General features: G+C 41.9%; 1 protein-coding gene across 1 annotated transcript in view; it reads right to left on the reverse strand.

Annotated features, from left to right (window-relative positions):
• Nucleotides 1-3,583: 3,583 nt before the first annotated feature.
• The window catches only part of LOC126456056 (esterase FE4-like), a 61,731-nt gene continuing 44,879 nt past the window's right edge, over nt 3,584-20,435 (reverse strand). The window contains exons 9-10 of the mRNA XM_050091811.1: nt 18,191-18,420; nt 3,584-3,737 (exon numbers count right to left, since the gene is read on the reverse strand). Coding sequence (XP_049947768.1) covers nt 3,584-3,737; nt 18,191-18,420 — 384 coding nt within the window. The remainder of the gene's footprint in view (nt 3,738-18,190; nt 18,421-20,435) is intronic.

The raw sequence follows: 20,435 nt of genomic DNA on the forward strand, positions 1-20,435 counted from the left end.
AGGAATTCCAGCCAATGGCCATCAGTGAACTAACGGACGACGACCTACACATCACGCTCTGCAGGGATAATGTTGGTTCACATACGGATGTATTAGAATAGGTGTTAAGTGTTATTGAAGTTACAGTGAAATAATTGTACGTGTAGAGGGACTTTCAGACCGCACTATATAATGACAGTGCCTAGCACGTGGAAGGCGTAGTATACTGTTAGCAGAGCCTGTTCTGTTGATGGTGCGAATGGAGCGGTCTAATGCCTGTCAAATCTCTGGAACAGTTCTGAAGCGAATGCCACGAAGTGGTTCCTTCATCTTCGGAATTAAATCAAAGTCACAACGACTGAAGTTCAGGGAGTGTGGTGAGTGGTACAGTACTTCCCAGTCCCATCGACCGAACAGAGCAGCCATAGCTTGCGCTGTATGCGCCCGCCCATTGTCGTGGAAAATGATAGGTGGGTTCGCAGAAAGTGTCGCCGATTCTTTCGCAAAGCTGGTCGCCGGTGATGCTCCAAACACGAACAGTAATACTGTCTATTGACGGTCTGTCGTGGAAGAACGTAATGTGTTAGGATAACACTATACAGTCGTACATGAGAATCACCACAACTTTAGACCGCTCCATTCGCACCATCAGAACAGGCTCTGCTAACGGTATACTAAGCCTTCCACATACTGTAAAGGGGTTCTACACAACGCTGGTGACTACTTTGAAGGACAATAACAGGTGCAAACATGTAACTCTTTTGTATCGGTTGTGAATAAATAGTTGCCACTATTTAAGTTACAACCCTCGTATGTATTGATGCGCAAATAATTCTTTGTAGTGCATCCGTATACACAACACTAAGTTCAGAAACTTCGTCTGTAAAACACGAAATACCAATGTTCCAACACAGAAACCACCCGTATTTTCCATTCAGTGTCAAATGACGTGTACTTATCTAATTATGGTTACGCCCTATCGCTGGAGGATCAGAGCTCGGCTGCAGGACTAAATGCTCTTTCTTTATCAAGTGGAAAGCAAAATACTGTATTTTCGCAAATAAATGGTTTCAGAAACTGGAAAATTAATCAATAAAGATGATCATATCATATAGAATGCACATACTGCGAAAGGAACTGCAGTGTAGAAGAGGATTACAGGTATAGATGTGGCCAAATATATGGAAACGCCGTAAACGCAACACATTACCACGCCTAACACGGTGTAGGAAAACTGATGGCATTCAAAACAACTAACATTCGTCTCGGAGTTGATAAATGCAGGTCCCGTGTGTTTGCAAAGGAATCTTGTACCTTTCTTCCTGCAAAATAGTGGCAAGTTCGGCTAACGATTATGGCTCAGCAGTACTGAGATTTCGGGCCTGTGGTGACCAGGGAAGATGCGACAGTTCATTCCAGCTCTCAGAAAACCAGTCATTAACGAAGCCCGATGTATGGGAACAGGGACCCAGTCGTCTTGGAACACAGCATCACCAACGGGGAACAAACATTATACAGTACCACGGGGTGGACCTGTTTAGTCAAAATGGTGTCATAAACCTTCTCAGTAATGTGACCTTGCAGAATAATCATGGAGCACATGGAATCCAGTGATATGGCTGCCTACTTCATCACCGATCCTCCGCTATGTTTCACTTTTGGTAGGAGAAATAGAAAAGATTATCAAAGCATTGAAGAATAACAAAGCACCAGGAGAGGATGGGATAGTAACAGAAATTTGGAAACTAGAGGGCTTATCCACATGGCAGAAAATTCACAAAGTAATTAAAGACATTTGGATAAAAGGAATCGTACCTAGTGACCAGAAACAAGCATAAAAAAGGAGATAAAACAGGCACCAACAACTACAGGGGTATATCCTTTTTACCAGTAACATAGAAAATACTATCTAAAGCACTTTTAAACAGAATAGAGGAACAAGCAGGACATAATATAGGAAATTATCAAGCAGGATTTAGAAAAAGTGGATCATGTGCAGAACAGATCCTTAATTTAAAAACAATTTTGAAAGTGAGACCTATACAAAATAAAAATACAATAGTTACTCTGGTAGACTTCAAGAAGGCCTACGACTCAGTTGACAGACAAACACTGTTACAGATACTTTATGAATCAGTTACAGACGAAAACACCAGAAGACTTGTTGAACAAACGCTCACAGATACAACATCAAGGATTAAGTTTCAAGGTGAAATTTCTGAACCATTCAAAATCAAAACAGGAGTTGGACAAGGAGATGGACTGTCCCCAATCCTCTTTAACTTGGTTTTAGATAAAATAGTAAAAACATGGGAAAGTACATTAAAAACAGAGGCACAAAGGGTATAAGCATGGGCCAAGGAAAGAACAAATTTGAAGCGAAATGTTTAGCTTGTGCGGATGATATGGCACTGATAACTGAAAACCGAATAGACGCAATAGTTAGTCTTGATCTGTTACACGAGACTGATGAAAAGACAGGGCTAAAAGTATCCTATGAAAAAACCGAGTATATAGAACACAAACATAATACACAAAAGTTTATGAAAACAAAGCATGGAAAAATTAAAAGAGTTGATAAATTCAAATACCTGGGGGAGTGGAGCTAAACCATTGGACTGGATAACACAACAAATAAAGAAAGAATAAAAAAGTTAGAATTTGCGTATAAATTAACACAAAACTATTACAATAAGAAATCAATATCCATACAAGCGAAGATTACACATTATAATTCAGCTATTAGGACAAGCAACATATGGATCAGAGTGCCTAACACTGAATAAGAAAGGCGAATTAAGAAATCTAGAAAAAAGAGATACAAAAATACTAAGAGAAATTCTAGATCCTGAGAAAAACAATGAAAATAGGTGGATTAAAAGGAGAAATGAAGATTTATATAAAAATACAGTAAAGATCACAGATACAATGAGGAAGAGATGGATAAAATTTTATGGACATTTAAAGAGAATGGAAGATACACGGACTACAAAGAAAATTTTTAATTAGGTTAGTAAGCTGAAAAAAAACTGTAAGATGGATGGAAGCAGTAAAGAAAGATTCCAAACAAAATAGATGTTACAGAAGAAATGATAAGCGACAGGAATCACTTCAGGCTATTAATAGAAAACGCAAACTATGAAGAAGATGAGCCAAAACTTCGACCCAAGAGAGTGTGGACAGATGAGCAGAGACGAGCAGTTGGAGAGAAAATGAAGAAGTACTGGGAAGAAAGTCTTAAATTGTATGCGGTCCATAGCTGGCCATATCTTTTCTACACAGTATGTTTCACAGGGGAAATGCACAGCTCACTATAGCAGTCACTACTAGAATTGCGAAAGGAAAGTTGAAAAAAAGGCATAAATACGCAGAAAATCCCAACTGTTCATTTGTTAAGTTATAATAGAAAGGCTCATTAGTTACCATTATTTTGGTTAGCAAGGAATGAAAATGATTTACTTGATGATCAAAATAACTTTGTTGACTGTATGGTTGACTACTTATGTAATATACAATATGAATCTGTTACGCAATTTACTAGGTAGTGTTTGTGGATTTAATTAACTGTTAATTCGCTCTGTTAGTTTTGTTATCATTACAAGATTTACGGCAACAGGTCATGCCAGAAGTTCATGTAAGGCTCAAATAAGCTGGTTCCAGTTCGAAGAGGAGCTGCTATCATCAAGTAGTTGGGCGACGATTCGTCGTACTCTTCCCACGTCACTGTCACAAGTGAACTCTGTTGCGGAGTTGGATCGCTGAAACAAAAATAAATGTAATACAGTCTACAGTCTGATCAGTATTCACAAATGAGTCACAGGTGGCTCGATGGAAATCATCAGATGGACGCGGATCCAGGGTTCAGTTCGGGGGAAGGAAGGAGGCACAGTTTGTTTACTATTTCCGTCTTCCCTTCCACCCCCGCCCTCTCCCCTCCCCCTTCAAATATTACTTGCCGTCATTTCAACCTTTGAAGTTCCACAGACATGTTTGATTTTAGTAACAACAACATCAAAATACATAAAACGTTGCGCTTTGATGTTAATGATTTCTGTAACTCTCACAAAATATATAAAATACTTTACTGCAATAATTTAGCAAAACGTCAAAAATTGTAGTTTAAGAAAAGATATGCCAGAAAATTTGAGAATATCTTACAATTATTTAAAGAACCATAACAGCAAAAAAATCTTTCGGAGATATCGTATTTGGGCAATATAAAATCGAAATGTGCACTCAGATTACTAGTATTTCACTAATCTCTACTACTGTGAATGATGGTCTTCGAGTTATGAGTATACTAAAGTGTAAAGGAGAGGAATGTTGTTTCTTTCAGCAGTTTCTGCCTTTCTTCGGGAATTCAGGCATTCTGTTACTTATCTTTCTTTGTGATAGGTCTTGACTTGTGTTTCTCCAATACTGGCAGTTATGTGAATAGCAAAAGCTCTTGGACTTGGCTGTATGAAAATGTCAGTAACATTGTTCAACATTTCTTGAACATTCACACTGAAAATTCTACGGCGTTCTAAACTACGACTGTTCCTATACCATATTAATTGTTGTACAATACTGAAAAAACGGTATCTTTTCGAAGTTAGTGTAGTTTTCATTTGCATAGGCCGACTTACTAACTCTTTGATAAATTTTATTAATATTTCTTCTGTTGCTGATTACGTCCACATCTACATCCATATTCCGTATGCCGCCAACAGGTGTATGGCGGAGCGTACCACTATTAGTCATTTCCTTTCCTGTTCCGTTTACAGAAAGAGCGAGGGGAAAACACCTCTGTATGCTTTTATTTTCACAAGTCCGTCTTGATCACACAGATTTCTTTACACTTTATTACTGGTTTCCGCATACCGCCATCTTCAGATCTGTTGCAAATATAAATATCGTGTAAGCGAAGAGGTTCAGTTAGTTAAGACCTAATCTATGCAGTGTTAGTGACGCATGAAATATAAAAATATAAAATATTTATAGCCATGAATAGCAGCCATACATATCGTTAAAATATTCTGATAAAAAGTGTGCTGTCCCCGCAAGGCACCATACTTGCTAGGTTGCAGGCTTCAAATAGGCCGGTCCGTCAGTACACATCGGGCCCGCGAGTCGCCTCTGTCGACGCTAGCAGACTGAGCGCCGCCACTCGGCTAGTCTTACGAGACAAGCTAGCGCACTGGCCAGTTTTACAGCCGACTTTAATAGGTATGGTTCACTTATTGTAGCTTCAGAGATCTCATCTGCAGAGACGCTAGTTAGCATAGCCTTCAGCTAAGTCAGTAGCTACGCCCTAGCCATGCGCCACATACACTTTATGCATTAAGAATTGATCTATATGTGTGAAGCAATCAGAATTGTATTCGCAGTTCAGTCTATAACTGCACTTGTAAATATTATTGTACAAAGTCAAGATCGACGTTCACCGCTGATGCTGAATTAAAGCTAAGTATTTAATTGTATTCATGTCTACTAACTTTCTAATCACCTAAAATGTTCCACATACATCCCGTCAAGTATAGTTCATTGATCCTCACGTCAGCCTACGTGATCAACGCGTGCATTTAATGGCCACACCTCGTATCAGACTAAGAGTCAAATTGCGTGACTCAGCCGGGTCACCCTTTTCCGCCTCATACACAACAAAAAATCATCGTCAAGTTAAATACGTGAGTACATGGTACGTGCTGATAATAGATTGCGTCAGGTATTTATACAAGAACCTACTGCCAGCAGAGGGCACTAGCTAGAGTACCTAGTAAACCATTGTCGCCAATATAAAGATTAAAATGCATTACGCATTGTCTTTAGTTAAAATTTTCCTTTGGCTATATGAGTGAGTAACATTAAAAGCATAGGCTGATATGTGAAATGGGACTCATACTTGAAATCCATAAAAAGCACAAATCTACACAATACAGGCTTTAGCCTGGTTAGGTAACATACATTCTTTTATGAATGCCAGTATAAATAGTTTAAAAAGCATAAAGACTAAAATGCAGTATACACTGTCTTTAGTTTTTTTAACTAAAGACACTTCATACAGCGTTTTAATCTTTATATTGGCGACAGTGGTTTACTATGTACTCTAGCTAAAGTGCCCTCTGCTGGCAGTAGGTTCTTGTATAAATACCTGACGCAATCTGAGTATTATCAGCACGTACCATGTACTCACGTGTTTAACTTGACGATGATTTTTATCAGAATATTTTAACGGTATGTATGGTTGCTTGCATGGCTATAAATATTTTATATTTTTATATTTCATGCATCATTAATACTGTACAGATTTAGTCTTAACTAATTGAACCTGGTCGCTTACACAATATTTATATTTACAACAGATCTGAAGATGGTGGTAAGCCAAAACCGGTAATAAAGCGTAAAGAAATCTGTGTTATGAAGACGGAATTGTGAAAATAAAAGTGCCAAAAATAAAATGACTGTGGACTCATTTACAGACTTCATGTCTTCATTTGATAACCTCTTTATACGCCTTCGTCAGAGCCCAAATTTCTCTTAACTCACGCGAACTGTACGTTGGTGGCGGTACAACCGTTCTGCAATCAGCTTAAAATGTCGGTTTTCTGAAGTTTCTCAGTAGCGTTGCTTGGAAGAACGTCACCTTCTCTCTATGGATTCTCATTTGAAATCCCGAAACATCTCCGTAATACTTTCACGTTGATCGAACCCATCTGCAACAAATCTAACAGCACGTCTTTGAACTGCTTCGATCGCTTCCTTTAATCGGACCTGGTGGGGATCCAAAACAGTGGATCACTTCTCAAGAGGGGCACGTATACTACACTCCTGGAAATTGAAATAAGAACACCGTGAATTCATTGTCCCAGGAAGGGGAAACTTTATTGACACATTCCTGGGGTCAGATACATCACATGATCACACTGACAGAACCACAGGCACATAGACACAGGCAACAGAGCATGCACAATGTCGGCACTAGTACAGTGTATATCCACCTTTCGCAGCAATGCAGGCTGCTATTCTCCCATGGAGACGATCGTAGAGATGCTGGATGTAGTCCTGTGGAACGGCTTGCCATGCCATTTCCACCTGGCGCCTCAGTTGGACCAGCGTTCGTGCTGGACGTGCAGACCGCGTGAGACGACGCTTCAACCAGTCCCAAACATGCTCAATGGGGGACAGATCCGGATATCTTGCTGGCCAGGGTAGTTGACTTACACCTTCGAGAGCACGTTGGGTGGCACGGGATACATGCGGACGTGCATTGTCCTGTTGGAACAGCAAGTTCCCTTGCCGGTCTAGGAATGGTAGAACGATGGGTTCGATGACGGTTTGGATGTACCGTGCACTATTCAGTGTCCCCTCGACGATCACCAGTGGTGTACGGCCAGTGTAGGAGATCGCTCCCCACACTATGATGCCGGGTGTTGGCCCTGTGTGCCTCGGTCGTATGCAGTCCTGATTGTGGCGCTCCCCTGCACGGCGCCAAACACGCATACGACCATCATTGGCACCAAGGCAGAAGCGACTCTCATCGCTGTAGACGACACGTCTCCATTCGTCCCTCCATTCACGCCTGTCGCGACACCACTGGAGGCGGGCTGCACGATGTTGGGGCGTGAGCGGAAGACGGCCTAACGGTGTGCAGGACCGTAGCCCAGCTTCATGGAGGTTGCGAATGGTCCTCGCCGATACCCCAGGAGCAACAGTGTCCCTAATTTGCTGGGAAGTGGCGGTGCGGTCCCCTACGGCACTGCGTAGGATCCTACGGTCTTGGCGTGCAAACGTGCGTCGCTGCGGTCCGGTCCCAGGTCGACGGGCACGTGCACCTTCCGCCGACCACTGGCGACAACATCGATGTACTGTGGAGACCTCACGCCCCACGTGTTGAGCAATTCGGCGGTACGTCCACCCGGCCTCCCGCATGACCACTATACGCCCTCGCTCAAAGTCCGTCAACTGCACATACGGTTCACGTCCACGCTGTCGCGGTATGCTACCGGTGTTAAAGACTGCGATGGAGCTCCGTATGCCACGGCAAACTGGCTGACACTGACGGCGGCGGTGCACAAATGCTGCGCAGCTAGCGCCATTCGACGGCCAACACCGCGGTTCCTGGTGTGTCCGCTGTGCCGTGCGTGTGATCATTGCTTGTACAGCCCTCTCGCAGTGTCCGGAGCAAGTATGGTGGGTCTGACACACCGGTGTCAATGTGTTCTTTTTTCCATTTCCAGGAGTGTAGTATTCTATGTGCGATCTCCTTCACAGATGAACCATACTTCCCTAAAAATTCTCCCAATAAACTGAAGTCGACCACTCGGATTCCGTACTACCGTTCCTACGTTTTCGTTCCACGGTTAATCGATGTGGCTGTGTCAAACAGGACACTACTAATGCTGTATTCGAACACTATGGGATTTTTTTCCTCTCATCTGTATCAATTTACATTTTTATACATGTAGAACATGGTGTCATTCATCACAACAACTATGTATTTTGTTTAAGTTATCTTGCATCTTCCTACAGCCACTGAAAGACAACATCACACGTTACACCACAGCAACACGCAGATTGCTCGTCACTCTGTCCGTAAGGTCATTTATCTATATAGATAATAAGAGCGCCCATAGATGTTAAGTCCCATAGTGCTCAGAGACAATAAGAGCGGTCCTATGACTCCTACCTGAGACATTACTGTCTTTGATGAACACTCGCCGTCGTCGGGACAACGTAGTGGGTTCTATTACTTAAGAATTTTTCGAGCCAGTCGCATATTTCGGAACCTATTCCGTGTGCTCGGACCTTCTTCAATAGTCTGCAGTGGGTCACGATGTCAAGCGCTTTCCGGATATTTAGCTGAATTTCGCACAAGCGATACTTACCAAATCAGTGCTGATTTTTGGATATGAGGTTTTCCATTACAAGGAAATTTATCATAAACAAACTGAAAATATGTTCAAGAATTCTGCAGGAAACCGATGTTGCGGATATTGGTCTGCAATTTTGGATATCCGTTCCATTAGCCTTCTTATACAGAGGATTCACCTGCACTTTTTTCCAGTCGCTTGGGACATTGCGCTGGGTGAGAGATTCGTGATAGTGCAAGCTAAGTAAGTGGTCAGTGCCGTAGAGCACTCTCTGCGAAACCCGATTGCGAATGCATGCAGACTTGGGCCCTTATTTGTTTGCAACTCCTTCAGTTGCTTCTCTATGCCAGGGGTATCTATTGCTACGTCCTCCTTACGCGAATGTGTGCGACGGTCAAACGGCGGAATGTTTGTACGATCCACCTGCGCGAATGTTTTATTAAACGCAAAACTTAAAACTTCTAATTTACTTTTGCTGTCTTCTACTGTCACTCCAGACTGGTCAACGAATGACGGGATGTTTAGCGATTTTACGTAGGGTCAGAATTTTCTCGGGTTCTCGGTAAAATTTTTCTCTAAGATATGACGCTGCTTGTTTTATGTTTCGTGAATTGAAATTTTTACTGAAGTACAAATTTCTACTAATTTTTGCCTGTCGACGTTTGTGCGTTCCTTATTGAACCGAGTCCAACTGTTTCTGCTTCCTCATTTCCGAATTTTGTTAGTTAGCTACAATGGATCCCTTCGCTCCTTAATCCATCTACATGACACGTAGTTATCCAGGGCGTGATTCATAATCAATTTAAACTTCCACTACGTCTATCATATTGGAACTAAATGATGTCGATTTATTGTCTAATTGGGATGTTAAGAACTGCTTATCTGCTCTCTATCAAAAATACTGTTCTAGCCTTTTTGGTGGATTTATTAACTTCAGTAACCGTCGTCGCTATGATGATATCATGGTAACTGATCCCTATCTCTGTACTGACACTGTCGATAGAATCAGACCTGTTTGTAGCTACAGTGTCTAAAATACTTCCATTGTTTGTGGGTTGCCGATCTAGCTACTCAAGTTAGATTTCGGAAAAGGTGTTCAAAACTGCTCCACAAGACTGTATGTCTGTACCACCTACAATGAAGCCATAGAAGTCCCTGCCTACACTCTACTGCATCCAACTAATAGGGCACGACATGGGTATTTTCGCGCTACTCAGTGTAGAACTTGTTTCAGCGATTCTAAAACTGTCTCGGCGGAATCAGGTTTCTGGTAAAAACAACCAATAATTAACTAGAGTTCACATAGGTGTGTTGCTCACATCCACATAACATCACAGTTAGACCTAGTTTTAGCCTCGATAGACACATTAACTGCAGTGAACACTCCCTCACCTACGGCGTCTACTAAGTCTAGTCAGTATATGTTCCACGCCTCGCTAAATATTTCGGGTCTTTCAGTTTCTGATTTGAGTCAGTTCTCGGTTTCGAGAATGACTTAAGTGTGACGAGCTTCCCACAGGGCAATCAGTTCTGGAACTTTGTTACGAATACTTCGACAATGTATTGTTTTCACAGTCGAAGTGGATGGACTAGCGGGCGTTCATCACGGGATCTCAGACTACTGCCTAGCCTGAAGATCCACCACATCTACTTAGCAAGTATTCTGCTACCCGAACAGCTTCTTCCTTCGTGTATTGCACCCCTGACTTATCAAGGGGAGTCTTACATTTCTCTACCCCATAACGGGAGTCACAAAATCTTAGACAAGACCATCACAAAATCGACAGAGTATTTGTTTGAGACCCTCAACTCAGCGCTAGACCAGTACTTCAAATTACGAGCTCTGCTTGCAGCCCATGAGCGAGGCCAGCTGTCTTCACCACTTCTGCCAGTCGCCCATGCGAACTGAGGATGGTGTCAGAACAAAAGCGACAAACATCTTTGTTGCCAATGTGGTCCACAATTTGGTGCCGACATGAGCCACAATTTGCAGACTACTGCTCCCTGCACCCTCCGTAGCCTACTCCACATCTTGGATAAGGCCTCCCGGCAGGAGTACCGAGCGCACATTGGACTTCTTTCCAGCCCTGGACGCTTTTTCTTTCAGGGGCTCCATAACGCACTTAACAGTGGGTAAGAGTGGAGATCCTTACAACTAGCAAACCGCGTCCCTGCGTGTCTGTTAGGGTCTCCGAAGAACCTGATACTTGTCAGCTCACAGGTTGGCTGGGCGAGGCCAAATGGCCAACCTCCCATGGACTCTCCGCCTCATGTCCTCGAATGCTTTACGACCCACCACTCTGTGGTGATGGCGGATCACCCGTGTCGAGTACGCTGCAAGGTTCCTCAACAGCAGGGCCCTGGGGCGACACAAACGATACTTAAGGTATTCTATGCGACACAGCTCGTTCTTCATCTCCACTGAAGCCCAAGACCGCAGCCTGCCGATGGCTTATCACGACCCAAAAATATATTCAGCTATTTGCGAACTGCAGCCAGCTCCTTCTGTGCCTGCACATGACATGTACACGCTCTATTCATCTTACTGCTATGTATAAGAAGTAAACTTTAAAAGCAACCAGAGAAACCTTATAAGTATCTTGCTACTCTCCTGGTATGTCACCAACGGAGGCTGAAGCTGACTGAGCTGTGAACAACGGACACTGGCTGTTCATAACGAACGAATGACAGCTACGCTGCAGACTGTACGAATCTACACTTTACAGTTATTAAACTGCGAGACTACACTTCTTAAACATGAAAACACACTAAGAATTGAAGAATTTACGACTAAAATTATAAAAGCAAACAGAAAAAGCTACATATATAGCTTGCTTTCTCCTGGTTTGTTACCCAACAGAGGTTGTACCTTTCTATCTAAATGTATGAATTGCAACGTAAATCGTCTACGGAGAGAATTAAGTCTGCTCGATGTACCTTAAGTGTGAGGATATTCATATATCCTGTAAAATAAACTCGAAAATTACTCTGTGAGATTCCCTATTTATGTACCCACTTCGCTAAAACTTCTTTTCCCCTTATATTTCGGTTCATTTAGAACCCATTTATTGCGTCCATTGACAAATATAAGACTAATCAGTTGCATGTAACACTGATCATTCTATGAAACGTGAGATTTTCTGACGGAAGCGCCAAAAAAACTGGTATAGGCATGTGTATTCAAATACAGAGATACGTAAACAAGCAGAATATAGCGCTGCGGTCGGCAACGCCGATATAAGACCACAAGTGTTTGGCGCAATTCTTAGGTCGTTTATTGCTGCTGTCGGGGCAGGTTATCAAGATTTAAGTGAGTTTGAACGTGTGGTTATAGTACGCCCACGAGCGATGGGACACAACATCTCAGAGACAACAATGAAGTGGGAATTTTCCCGTACGACCATTTTATGAGTGTACGTGAATATCAGGAATCCGGTAAAACATTAAATCTCCGACATCGATGCGGCTAGAAAAAAATACTGCAAGAACGAGACCAACAACGACAGAAGAGAATCGTTCAACATGACAGAAGTGAAACCCTTCCGCAAATTGCTGCAGATTTCAGTGCTGGGATATCAACAAGTATCAGCATGCGAACTCTTCAACGAAACGTCATCGATGTGGGCTCTCGGACTCAATGGCCCACACGTGTACCGTTGATGACCGCACGACACAAAGCTTAACGCCTCGCTTGGGTCCGTCAACACAGACATTGAACTATTGATGACTGCAAACATGTTGCCTGGTCGGATGAGTCTCGTTTCAAATTGTGTAGAGTGGATGGAAGTATAAGGGTATGGAGACAACATCATGAATCCATGGACCCTGCATGTCAGGAGGGGACTGTTAAATCTGTTGGAGGCTCTGTAATGGTGTGGGACGTGTGCAGTTGGAGTGATACGGGGCCCCTGATACGTCTAGGTACGACTCTGACAGGTGACACGTACGTAAGCGTCCTATCTGATCACCTGCATCCATTCATGTCCATGTGCATTCCGACGGACTTTGGCAATTCCAGCAGGACAATGCGACAGCCCACACGTCCAGAATTGCTACAGAGTGGGTCCAGGAACACTCTTCTAAGTTTAAACTCTTCCACCGGCCACCAAACTCCTCTGAAATGTGCATAATTGAGCATATCTGGGATGCCTTGCAATGTGCTGTTCTGAACAGATCTCCACCCACCCGTATTCTTGCGGATTTATGAACAGCCCTGCAGGATTCATGGCGTCAGTTCCCTCCTGCACTACTTCAGACACTAGTCGAGTCCATGCCACGTCGTGTTGCTGCACTTCTGTGCAGTCACGAGTTCCCTACACGATATTAGGCAGGTGTACCAGTTTCTTTGGCTCTTCAATGTATTTTCTGATGGAATCGATAAGTCACATTCTTTTTTGCGGAAATGTCTTAGAAACATAAGGTTTACCATTTTTAGTTTTTCTTTAGTTGTCTGTCCTGGTCTGATAATGCAAGAAAAACGGGATATTTTTTTCCCATATGATCACTATCTACGAAAATGTTATTAAACAAGATTCTGTTACGTTACTGTGCCCGACTTGAAAAAATTGCTACTGAAATCAGAGTGTAACAGCCAAATAATGTTTCTTGTAGATTCTTCGTGTGTGACGGATAGTTGAAGAGACAATCTAGATTTGTCACGAACAGCTGCAAGTTTATCAAGTTTACTGTTAAAGCTATGTAAAGCATCCTGCAGTAACAACTCACAACCACATGATTCCAGATCTCTGTTTACGTATGCGCTACTTGTTTCAGCTTACACGCGTGTGGCATTTTTTTCATGTTGACTCACATGAAAGCGATTCTAGCTTACAACTACTCATATATAAGTTTTCCTAGTCTATAATTTCTCTGTGTTCAGAAAATATATATTTGTCTTTTAATTAAGAATTTTGCTAAACTTCGAAACTAATAAGAACCTCATTTAATTTGTTTTTCATCATTTTAGTGCTCTGGTAAAACCTTTATTTTTCTGATAATTGTCCTGTCCTTGTGAAATATATTAATTTATTCTGTGTGCATGTGTTGTTGTTGTTGTTGTTGTGGTCTTCAGTCCTGAGACTGGTTTGATGCAGCTCTCCATGCTACTCTATCCTATGCAAGCTTCTTCATCTCCCAGTACCTACTGCAACCTACATCCTTCTGAATCTGCTTAGTGTATTGATCTCTTGGTCTCCCTCTACGATTTTTACCCTCCACGCTGCCCTCCAATGCTAAATTTGTGATCCCTTGATGCCTCAAAACATGTCCTACCAACCGATCCCTTCTTCTAGTCAAGTTGTGCCACAAACTTCTCTTCTCCCCAATACCTCCTCATTAGTTACGTGATCTACCCACCTTATCTTCAGCATTCTTCTGTAGCACCACATTTCGAAAGCTTCTATTCTCTTCTTGTCCAAACTGGTAATCGTCCATGTTTCACTTCCATACATGGCTACACTCCATACAAATACTTTCAGAAACGACTTCCTGACACTTAAATCTATACTCGATGTTAACAAATTTCTCTTCTTCAGAAACGCTTTCCTTGCCATTGCCAGTCTACATTTTATATCCTCTCTACTTCGACCATCATCAGTTATTTTACTCCCTAAATAGCAAAACTCCTTTACTACTTTATGTGTCTCATTTCCTAATCTAATCCCCTCAGCATCACCCGATTTAATTTGACTACATTGCATTATCCTCGTTTTGCTTTTGTTGATGTTCATCTTATATCCTCCTTTCAAGACACTGTCCATTCCGTTCAACTGCTCTTCCAAGTCCTTTGCTGTCTCTGACAGAATTACAATGTCATCGGCGAACCTTAAAGTTTATATTTGTTCTCCATGGATTTTAATACCTACTCCGAATTTTCTTTTGTTTCCTTTACTGCTTGCTCAATATACAGATTGAATAACATCGGGGAGAGGCTACAACCCTGTCTCACTCCTTTCCCAACCACTGCTTCCCTTTCATGCCCCTCGACTCTTATAACTGCCATCTGGTTTCTGTACAAATTGTAAATAGCCTTTCGCTCCTTGTATTTTACCCCTGCCACCTTCAAAATTTGAAAGAGAGCATTCCAGTTAACGTTGTCAAAAGCTTTCTCTAAGTCTACAAATGCTAGAAACGTAGTTTTGCCTTTTCTTAATCTTTCTTCTAAGATAAGTCGTAAGGTTAGTATTGCCTCACGTGTTCCAACATTTCTACGGAATCCAAACTGATCTTCCCCGAGGTCCGCTTCTACCAGTTTTTCCGTTCGTCTGTAAAGAATTCGCGTTAGTATTTTGCAGCTGTGACTTATTAAACTGATAGTTCGGTAATTTTCACATCTGTCAACACCTGCTTTCTTCGGGATTGGAATTATTATATTCTTCTTGAAGTCTGTGGGTATTTCGCCTGTCTCATACATCTTGCTCACCAGATAGTAGAGTTTTGTCATGACTGGCTCTCCCAAGGCCATCAATGTGTATGTGTATCAGAGCCATTTATTTTCATTGCAATATGATGACAGAGCCTGCATCATTGTGTGACGATTCCTCAATAAATAAATAAATATATACTGTGATCCTGTTTTGTTTTAATTTCGTGATTAGCTGTCTGTAAACTGGCTCTAATCAAAAACTGTGCCCCTCTGCTTCCGTTAATCAAAGGGAATTTTCCTTATGCCTGTGACCCTCTGACACATTCAGCAAGGCACAAGCTGTTCTTTCTCCTTCTATTCAATTGCAGAGCATGGTCAGTATGTCCATGTCCCAAGTGCAGCAAGACGTGCAGCACAGATATAAGACCTCGCTGTACTCAACAATAACCCCCCTAGATCCTACTTTTTTTTCTCAAGCGGCTAAGAGTTATGCCATCGTCAGTCATGGTGATGTAAAAGCCACACAAACTCCAGTTTGGTTTGTTATCTTGATACCTTTGATCGATCCAGCACATCTGTTGTAACATGGTGTTCTAAGTGGATAGGCTGTTCCCTTTTCAACCTACTGTGAGCAAAACATCTTGTTCTTCAAAATATTTCCAACAGCACCGATGTTTTCTGTAATCTAGCTATGTCTAGTATAGGTTTCAGGATATTTGTAATCTGATACTCTACATCTAGCTTTTCCTGTACCATGCGGCATTCCCACCACTGCTACGTAGAAGATCGCCTTAATTCTTTCTAGTTGCTTTTATTTTCCACCTAACTTTAATGTCGTTTCTGCGAATGTGCGGCACCCTAGTTTGTTCTAAAGTTGACTGAGGCTCATTCACTTTTGTCTTAGGTAACATGTTAAAGGTAATTTATGTAATTTTCTCCTCTTTCACTTCATGCTTATTGCCTTTGCTCAAGAACATCATCATAATTCTGTTCCTTCAGGTACCGTTCTCTGCATAATCATAAGTTATTGTTAATGGTCTTCGCAGGAAGTAAGATAACATAAGATTTGTTTTGTACATAAAAACTCTATTATTTTTTACTGCACCTGACTCCATGCAGAACTCCTCAACCGATGGTGCACATGGAACGCTATAAATTTCAGAACTGTGTTCTTGTTCATGTTAATTTAACAAAACATTTCGATTTCTACGATCAGAGCTTTGTAGAAATCTAAATTTCTAATCTATCTTACAGTTGTTGTACGAAGCTAAAAGGTTTTGAAGCTAATGAGCGACGTAAACTGTACACCCATCTGTGTACTGTATAGTACAGTGTATGTTAGGTCATGAACGTACCTGGAATTCCAGTTATCCCTTGTTTACATTGTAATAATATTCCTGTAGAGCGCATTGTACAGATACAGTTGGGACACCAAATATTTATCTAAAAGTTTAGGCGTAACAGTACGAATTCATTAGGTTTCTATGTATCTCCCGTTCGCCATGTTATTAACTTTTTCCTCAGATTAAGTTTGCGAGAAAATGCTATGTAGGATATTTCCGTGATGTTGTTATAAGCTTTCAGGGATGAGGAAGATGGGTACATGAATCGGTGTGAGGTAAGGGACCCTTGTCCGGAAATGACCGAGTCGAAAATTATATGCGAAAATCGTGTTGATAGCTATGATAGTGGACTTCTTCTAATACTGGCTCTTTGCGTTCTATATCTTGGAATAAGGTAGTATGGACCGAAACAAGAAAAAATTCCAGTAAACATGGTCTCTAAAGTGAATTGTTTAAGAGCTATAAACAATTGTTCACTAGAAGAGATGAGTTTCACAGTAACAAAGATGAACAAGTGCTTATAGCTCTTAAAGTATGGACTTTGGAGTCCATGCTTACTGGACATTTCTTTCTTGTTATGGTCCACACCACTACCTTCCAAAATTTGGAAAGCAAAGAGCTTACAGTAGAAGGGGTCCACTGTCAGAGGTATTAGAACGACTTGCGCTTATAACTTTAGACTCAATCGTTTCCGGACCATGGCAAATGACCTCATGTTAATACATTTACCCTTCTCCGTCATCCACTAAGGTCTGTAACATCACCTTGTAGAAATCACATTCAGTGGGTCTCTTGCAATGGAGATAAGAATAGACATTGCGAAAAGCTAGTAAAATACTGTGTATTTAATAACATTCACAAAATACTACATACACGTTACTAAACTTGTTTAACGAATATAGTGTGCTGTATCACATACTTTGCAAGTAGTGATCTTAAAGTATACGTATCTTACAATGCTTTGTTTTAGTCCTGTTCGTTGGTGTTATTATGTACACTGAAAGCCCTTAAGAATCGCATATTTTAAGTAACTGTAACATATTACTTACTCATATTTGGCGAAATTGGTCCACAATTCTAGCATCTGAGCTCTAATGACACCTTCCTCCGTATTGGGATCGAGTGAAGACGATGCAAACAAGTAACGCGTATCGTCAGCGTGAGCAGCTCCTGGGCATAAAAAACACACGAGGAGGTATCAACGGCTAGTTCTTGTTTCATGTACTATAAAGCACCATTTTTTAATTACGAAACACGCAAATCTTTTGAAAATCGTATTTTACTGAAGGAAGCGCTCATTTGCCAAAAAAGAATTTAATAAGGAATCAACTTTTTCTAAATCTGAAGTGTTATTTGTGTAGATTCCGTTTAAGGAAGATTTTGATTTCCTATTTTCTAAGTTCAAAATGGTTCAAATGGCTCTGAGCACTATGCGACTTAACTTCTGGGGTCATCAGTCGCCTAGAACTTAGAACTAATTAAACCTAACTAACCTAAGGACATCACATACATCCATGCCCGAGGCAGGATTCGAACCTGCGATCGTAGCGGTCGCTCGGTTCCAGACTGTAGCGCCTAGAACCGCACGGCCACGCCGGCCGGCTGTTTTCTAAGACTACCGCGTACGATATTTTACCGCATACAGCACTTACTGTAAGCACGAGTTACTTATTTTATTACTTATGTAAGTGTGACGTTGCAAAACGTAATGAAAGATAACTACGGCGATTAACTGCTCGCTCCCCCTACCTGGTCCTCCGGGGTAGGCGCTGAGAGAGCCGAGGTAAGTAAACTCGTAGTAATACACGGGCTCCGAGGAATAGCGAGCCATGCTCCTGATGACAGCGTCAACTCCTTCCGAAAAGAAGAGGTGGGAATCAAACTGCAATAAGGAATAAAAGCTTCATGAAACTCACAACACTTTAAGAGCAACAAAAAATCACACAAACCAAAAATTTACTTGTACAGTTGTACTACCAACTCTTCAACGAACGGAAACGCATGTAACCAAATGGAAATTCTTCATCGAAGTTACAGACATTTCAAAGCAATAAAAGCAGTGAAAATGTAGCTTCCACAAGAGCAGCAAAACCAGAAGTGCCAAGGAACCACTACTCGATAAATGGACAAAAGCAGTCAGATAGACTTTGGTTGCTGGTCGGCGATGAAGATTGTGTTACAATAATTTACACTAACAGTTGAAACTTTGTGCCAGCTCAGGACTCTTAACTTGGATTTCCTATTAGCAAACAGTCAACTTAATCATCTTTTTTACTCAACTAACGGATTTATTGCAAGAAATAAATGTTATATGCCATAGTAATGTCAATTTTCTGATGTTTGTTTCAAATGGTTCAAATGGCTCTAAGCACTATGGGACTTAACATCTGAGGTCATCAGTCCCCTAGACTTAGAGCTAATTAAATCTAACTAACCTAAGGACACCACACGCAACCATGCCTGAGGCAGGATTCGAACCTGCGAGCGTAGCAGCAGCGCAGTTCCGGACTGAAGAGCCTAGAACCGCTCGGCCACAGCGTCCGGCTGGTCTGATGTTTCCTGTCATTGAATTTTAATGAAAAATGAGAGTAAAATATATATTTTTTTGAGCCGTGCTGCCGCTCGCGTTGGTGCCGTTGCTAGGTTGGCAACGTTTAGTTGGTATAGTTAAGGTTGTCGTTTTCTTCTTGTGTTCATTGACGCCACTCCGTTTGCATTCGGTGTCTGTCCGCTAGTTGCAGCACAGGTGGTTATCGATATTTAGTAACGATGGTACTATCTTTGGGGCGACGTTTTGGTGTTTCCGTGTAGTGTGGGTCGGCAGTTTGGTTGGGGACGGACGAGCAGCCACGTCCGCACAGCGCAAGAACACTCAGGGACCACTGGCGGCACGCATGCACTGCCGGATGGAAGGGCTGTAGTCGCGAGGGGTACAACCTCGTTGTCAACCGGACCCAGGAAATTTAAGTTGAGTGGACCTTAATCCAAGTAGTGAAACCTCCAGCATTGTGAGATCTCGCAATCTGTTTGCGTGTTGCTGCTCGCAGTGTCGTCGAGACGAAGAGCAGCGAGTGGAGCGTCTGGGGAAGACGAACCTAATTAGCCTTCCTCCACTTCTTATTATTAATTGTTGCATTCTATATGTTATTATTTGTGAAGTTCAACCAGTGTTTTTTTTCCTGCCTATTGCCGGCTAACGCCCCAGTTACCTGCCATGGAGCTTAGTATATGTTATGGCAGTGTACCCTTCCTCGCCTTGCAGCTGCTGTCCGGTAAGGCGTGTAGTTCGACAGCTTCCTTGATTTGTGGGCCGGGTGGTGTGTATTTTCTTTTCTTTCCTACTCTGGTAGTAGTTGTTCCTTTCTGCTTCCGGATGCTATAAACACCGGGGTCTGAAGACGTATTGCTGACCGCCGGTTCCGGCTTGGGTGTGTTATTCTATCGTTGCATTGGTCATCGCACGTTAGGTAGATTCGGCAAATGATTATTGGTCACGCATTTAAACTGCCACTAGTCTGAGTCTTAAAGGATTGCTATTCAGGCCTTCAGCCGTGAAACAGTTTTTAAATTATCACTATTGGGGCCGTCAGCCGAGAAATAGTCTTGAATTTGTTGTCATTAAGGCATTTAGCCGTGGAACACTTCTTAATTTATTGTCACCTTTTATTTGTTGTTGTTCCCAAATAAAGTGTACGTGATTGAAAAATAAACTAACCAACAGTAACCTGTTACGGCCCCGTCCACAATCGCAACCCAATCCTGCCTTCCTAGGTACCGGGTCACAATTTTAAACAGTCTAAAAGCTTTCTCTATACATGTTAATAAAAGGTGTACTGTAAAAGTTTGGATACTGCAGTTACTATATAGTGTGATTGCTCCGCAAAAGGCACTGGTGGG

The sequence above is a fragment of the Schistocerca serialis genome, chromosome 2, assembly GCF_023864345.2.
Source record: "Schistocerca serialis cubense isolate TAMUIC-IGC-003099 chromosome 2, iqSchSeri2.2, whole genome shotgun sequence".
NCBI lineage: Eukaryota > Metazoa > Arthropoda > Insecta > Orthoptera > Acrididae > Schistocerca > Schistocerca serialis.